Source organism: Oreochromis niloticus, linkage group LG1, assembly GCF_001858045.2.
Source record: "Oreochromis niloticus isolate F11D_XX linkage group LG1, O_niloticus_UMD_NMBU, whole genome shotgun sequence".
NCBI classification, from domain to species: domain Eukaryota; kingdom Metazoa; phylum Chordata; class Actinopteri; order Cichliformes; family Cichlidae; genus Oreochromis; species Oreochromis niloticus.
Window position 1 is genome coordinate 3,961,964 of NC_031965.2, and position 5,604 is coordinate 3,967,567.

General features: G+C 42.4%; 1 protein-coding gene across 1 annotated transcript; it reads left to right on the plus strand.

Annotated features, from left to right (window-relative positions):
• Positions 1 to 1,834: 1,834 nt before the first annotated feature.
• On the plus strand, positions 1,835 to 5,182 carry tlnrd1 (talin rod domain containing 1). The gene has a single exon (XM_005466145.4). It carries the CDS (start codon positions 3,489 to 3,491, stop codon positions 4,551 to 4,553), a length of 1,065 nt encoding a protein of 354 aa, XP_005466202.1. The 5' UTR covers positions 1,835 to 3,488; the 3' UTR covers positions 4,554 to 5,182.
• Positions 5,183 to 5,604: the final 422 nt, after the last annotated feature.

A 5,604-nucleotide genomic window follows, 5' to 3' on the forward strand; every position in this document is an offset into this window, starting at 1 on the left:
TGTCGGAGAGGCAAAAAATAAATTACATTTAAAAAAAAATAAAATTCATGGAACCACAAGTAAGCCTGCAGTCTGAGAGCAAAGTGCTCTAATGGGTGTCTAATCAGTGAGTGAGTGAGCAAATGGTTTGTTTGTGTGCGTGTGCCTGTATTCTATCCCCCCACCTCCTCCTTTTTCTCTCTTGCCTGTCTTGCCTTAGACATCGTCATACTATACCACATATAATGTAATAACTGAAATAACACAAATAAAAATTAATAAATAAACAGATAAGTTTCACATGAACATAAGGAGCCTATAGAGATTCTACATAGCTGTTCTTGCAAAAGCAAAATGTATTTGGCACCAAAATGCATTCAGATCACAATTCTGATTGCAAAAGCTGCCAGACAGGACAGGACAGGACAGGACAGGACATAATTTAATTTTTATTTTATTTTATTTTTTATTTTTTATTTTTTTAAACCTCCCTGGGAAGGTATATGCCAGGGTGCTGGAAGGGAGAGTTTGCTCATTAACTCTACATGTGTTTTATGGAATTACAGAAGGCACAGTGTCCTGTGGGCCATTGCCATGGGCCATTCAGTTGCTGTACATTTTCACAATGATAATGTACTTTAGGTGGTTTCCTGTGCTCTGTGGTTGAGAATCCAGCATGGCAGACAGAGGACAGTGGAGAATGACACCTCTTGGTCTTCTGCTTTCTGACCTCCACTCCCGTTCCCACTGCCCCCAACCCCCATATCCTAATACCCTTCGCTAACGCTTACCTTATCGCACTTACAAGTGTGACTTTTGCAATACATTCCTCACAAGAAGTGTTGGCAAAGTGCACAATGTGTGAATCTGTGACTTAAGAGGGCGCAGTTGAGCACTTATATTAACTGAATCAAGAGGATATTATCACACAGTTGTGGTTGTAAGTAGTAAAATAAATAAATATGAGTAAAATTTGAATTACTCCTTTGCAGCTCTCAGTATGTTTGTGAAAATATTAATATACAATATACACAGTCACTCCTTGTCAATATACACATTTGTGAATATTTTTTCTGTAACTGTAAATTTAAAACACAAGTGTGAGAAAAAATTTCACAAGTGAAAATTTCAAAACACAAGTTCAATTTTTTTCTACACAGTCTCACTTTATATTTTACAGGCTCTCCCTTGTTGCAGTATATTTCACTTTCACAATAGATCTACCAGGAGGCATGTCACAATATTCCTTATGTATTTTAGGGAAAGTATAAAACCCTGTTGTCACAAGGAAGTTCACTTTCATAAAGGAATGTTCTTCTTTGGTGATGTCTTCTCTCAATAATACATCACTGAAATGCCTGTATACTTAAGCTCTTAATTTTACAGTAAGGTTTCCTAGTAATCATTGATTTAAAAAAAAAGTTATGTTGTTCATTTCTCTCAAAACGTCTTGTTTACAGCCTGCTCTATCCCAGCAAAGTTTGTCTGCATTTGTGATTATGATGGAATTAGCCTTTTCAGTGCAGTTTGTTGTGCCTTGGTAAGGTTATGTTTTATTTTCCATTGTCTTTTATGATTAAACAGATGTGAAATGTCTCTTTCTACTAATCTGCAATACGCGTCAACAGAGCAGTTTCGATGTTTAGGATGGTAAATACAAAATTGAAAATAACTTGAAATTACTCACTAATTGAAACAAACTTAAAACAGATCATTTAACTAAAATAAAAGTAAGATTGTTGTTATCATTTTTGAAGGAAATAATCAATTATTTATCCCATACAACTGCAAACGCCACGGCCTCACCGTCATGGCTGCATGCTGTTGCATAAAAGGTGTGCTTTTATTTGTTTAATAAAACGGCTTCCGGGCTCGGAAGCTCGCTATGCTAGCGCTAGCGCCTCACTTGACTTTACAGGGATGTTTCATGGCAGGGCAGCAGTAGCCAGTCCTGAAAGTAAAACAGGTCGCGGAACTCTGTGGTCACCGTTTAACTACGAACTTTTTTCACGACTCCGTTCACGTTAAACTACAATAGGTCAGTAAACATACACGGTGCAAAATTACTTAACCGCGAAAGACTGCCGGTATTGTTCCGTTGCTACAAGTTTGCTCAGTCCAGCAGCCGTTCAGAAGCGACCACACCCTCCTTGCTTCCTGATAGTACTGTAGTGGGAGCGCGCAGCTGTACTTTGAACCGCTGGGAATAACGGCCACTTTTTGTTGTTACGCTGTTTGGATTCGGTGTCGTGGACCTACAAAACAAGTGATTTATATGTTCAGAGAACACTGGCTGGTATGGATATGAAAAGTGAGCGCACACAGAGGATATGCGGGGCTACACACACTCGAGTCCCGAGTTAAGACGCGGAGGAGGACGTGGAGGGCGGACTGACGGACGATGCATATGGAGTCGAGAGGACCGGAGCAGTCGCTAGCTTATAACCCAGCGCTCGGTTTGAAAAAGAAGAGGTTGAAAGTGGACTGAGAGGCTTCGTCTTCCTGGACAGTGGCATTTTCGGTGAATTTTACTCGGGAGGACCCGTGAAATGATGGTATTGGAGGGTAACTCCAGTCCTTCCACTGACCAGAACAGCTTGCCGGGTGGTTCCCCGATTGTAACCAGCATGAGAACACCACACTCGGTGGGAACAAGTCGGCCAAGATCTCGGTGCTTTTTCTGGCTATTTGCTGTGACGCGAGTGGCCACAAAATGATATCCTGAAGTTAAAAAACAGAGAGAGAGAAAGAGAGAACACTCAAAAGGCACCCATTTATTGCTGAGGTGACGTCTTCTTTGGAAAAAAAAAAAAACACCAAGGAGAGAAATTTGACGTTTGCTGTTCAGCAGAGCCAATTCACTTTGGGAATGTTCTTGATGACAAGGGGCTTGTCAGTGTGTACTTTCCCGTTTAGAAGGCACCTTGGTGGCACTGCTGTTTGTGTGTGTTTATTTGTTTTGTTTTTTTAAATTTAGAAGCCTGTGAATTCCTTTTTTCCCCCACAAAAATCTGGGACTATACTTAGAATAGTGACTATGTTGTTCAGGGCATTTAAGTTAACATTTCCAAATAAGAGCGTATATCTTGTTACACTGATTTCTTTAAAGTTGTAGGGCTTTTTGTTGGGTGTTTTGTGTAATAGACTTACTAACAAACTAAGGCAGATAATGCTGAGAATATATTCATATGTACTCCTATTCTTAAGGCTTTTATACAGACACACATTTGTTAACTATTTGGGGTAAATGTAGTAATTGAGTTTTGCTTTTTCCGCATGTTTACACTGAGCGTACGTGTCTTGTTTTAACATGTAATTTACAATTAATAACCTAAACTCTGAAGGAACTTAAGGAAGACTGTTTGGCCAGTTCTTATTTAAAAATTTAGTTTTATTTGAGAAGTGTCTTAAACAGTAAAATGCATTGTAGCAGCAGGAAACGAGATATCTGAACCCTTAGACTAGAGCCATTTGACCCTCTCCCCCTCCCTCTGACTCCCTTCATTATTATGGCTAGTGGTGGCTCTGGCAAATCAGCAAGTGAGGGATCAACCAGCACACCCGGTGGCAGTTTGCAGCAGAGGAAGCGGCTCTCCTTCATCTGTGACACATGTAAGGGCAAGATGCAGCTCGTGGCTGACCTCCTCCTACTGTCCAGTGAGACCAGGCCAGTCATGACATCTGAAGGTGTGGCTGTAGCTGACACCTTTGACCAGTGCCGTGACACGGTCATTGCCCGCACTAAAGAGCTCTCCATTCTCACCCATGACATCCAGAGCCAGCTCAACATGGGTCGCTTCACAGAAGTAGGGGACCGCCTCCTGGAGATGACTAACCTTGTGGTGTCTTTGACTGAGTGCTCAGCTCATGCTGCCTACCTGGCATCTGTGGAGACGCCTGGCTCCCAACCCTGCCTTCCAGGTCTGGTGGATCGCTACAAGGTGACCCGCTGTCGACATGAAGTAGAACAGAGCTGCAGCGTTTTCCGAGTCACTCACCTGCAAGACCTCACCCCACAGCTCCTTCTCGAGCTCTCTCAGAACATCTCCGCCAACCTCAAGACTCTAACGGACATCTCATCACTGGCCAGCGAGAGGTCCAGGGACCGCTTTGCAAAAGAGCAGTTCAAGCTGAGCGTCAAGAGCATGAGCACAAGTGGCATGGCCTTCCTGGCGTGTGTGAAGGAGGTGAAAACCCAGCCCAGTGAGCTGACCAGGAATCGATGCATCCTCTTCAGTGCTGCTCTCGTCCAGGCTGTCGGCGCCCTTGTTGGGTTTGCTACAGAGCCACAGTTCCTGGGAAGAGCTGCAAGCATCTCTACTGAAGGAAAGGGGGTGCAAACAGCAGTGTTAGGTGGGGCCATGAGTGTGGTTTCTGCCTGTGTCCTTCTCACTCAGGGCCTCAGGGATGTTGCCCAGCATCCCGAGAGCAGCTCCAAAATGGCAGACTACCGTGAGCGTCTGCGTAACTCAGCGTGTGCTGTGTCAGATGGCTGCACTCTGCTTACTCAGGCACTCAGAGAACGCTCCTCTCCAAGGACTCTGCCACCAGTCAACTCCCATTCTGTGAATTAGTTTAGGAAGGGGCTATGTAGGTTCAATCTCTTCTTGTTTCATGTACCATGTACCAAAGAGACTCACTTTGGGTTAATCCCTATTCATCAGGTGTAGAGTAACATCAGAAGAACACTGTGTGTGGGCCTGTTCTTGTGGTTAAAATGTGTGTGTAGAATGCAGAAAAGCACTAAAACAACCACTGCAGGGTTTTTGAGGTTGCGCTGGATGTAACTTAACTTAAACCATGCTCAAAATGGACCACTTCACCCACTCTGGGTATAAACTGGGCTCAGCAGACAATGCGCTCTCACCAACAGACAGCAGCTTTCAAACCTGAAAAGTTTACCTCAGTTTTCAGCTCCAGTGAAAACACCAGCCTCGATGATGGATGTAGCCTCGCAGTATGAACCTATGGTTGGCTGATCTGCTCAATTATATGTGCTTTGTGAGATTGGAAAGAGTGAGCTGAGTGTCAAGATGCTTTTATTTTATTTTTTTTTCATTGTGTGTGAATTTTTTTTTTAAAGCTGCTGTGAGTGTGTGCCCTAGGGTTTACACTATTTACCAGACTTACCCATATATTTTCAAGTGTTTTGACCATGCATGTAATGGAGTATTTATTTCATCTATTAAAAATGTTTCTGATATGCTGTTGTGGCTAAGATGTTTTTAAAAAGCTGGCTATTCACTTAATCTAAAAAACCCAAACATTTTCTGTTACTTTTTTGTGGAAGGGATCTCTGTGAGAGCCGTAGACTGGATACAAATGATAAACATGGCTTCCCAGTCTAAATTATGGTCTCCATTAGTGATGAAACAGGAGGCAAGAGGAAGCTAGAATTTACTTTGAGATTGACATGCTGCTTACCCAAGGGTAAATTTGACAATGGGTACACTCAAGGTAGACTGTTTTTAATCAATAACATGAAATATTTACCCTTTGACTGCAATAATGAATGAAGGCAAGTTTAATATGTGAAAGACATAGATAGATTGACGTAAATAATTGTGTAATATTATCTGTGTGAGACTGCAAACTCTGACTTTAATGCTATTTCAGCATCTCTCT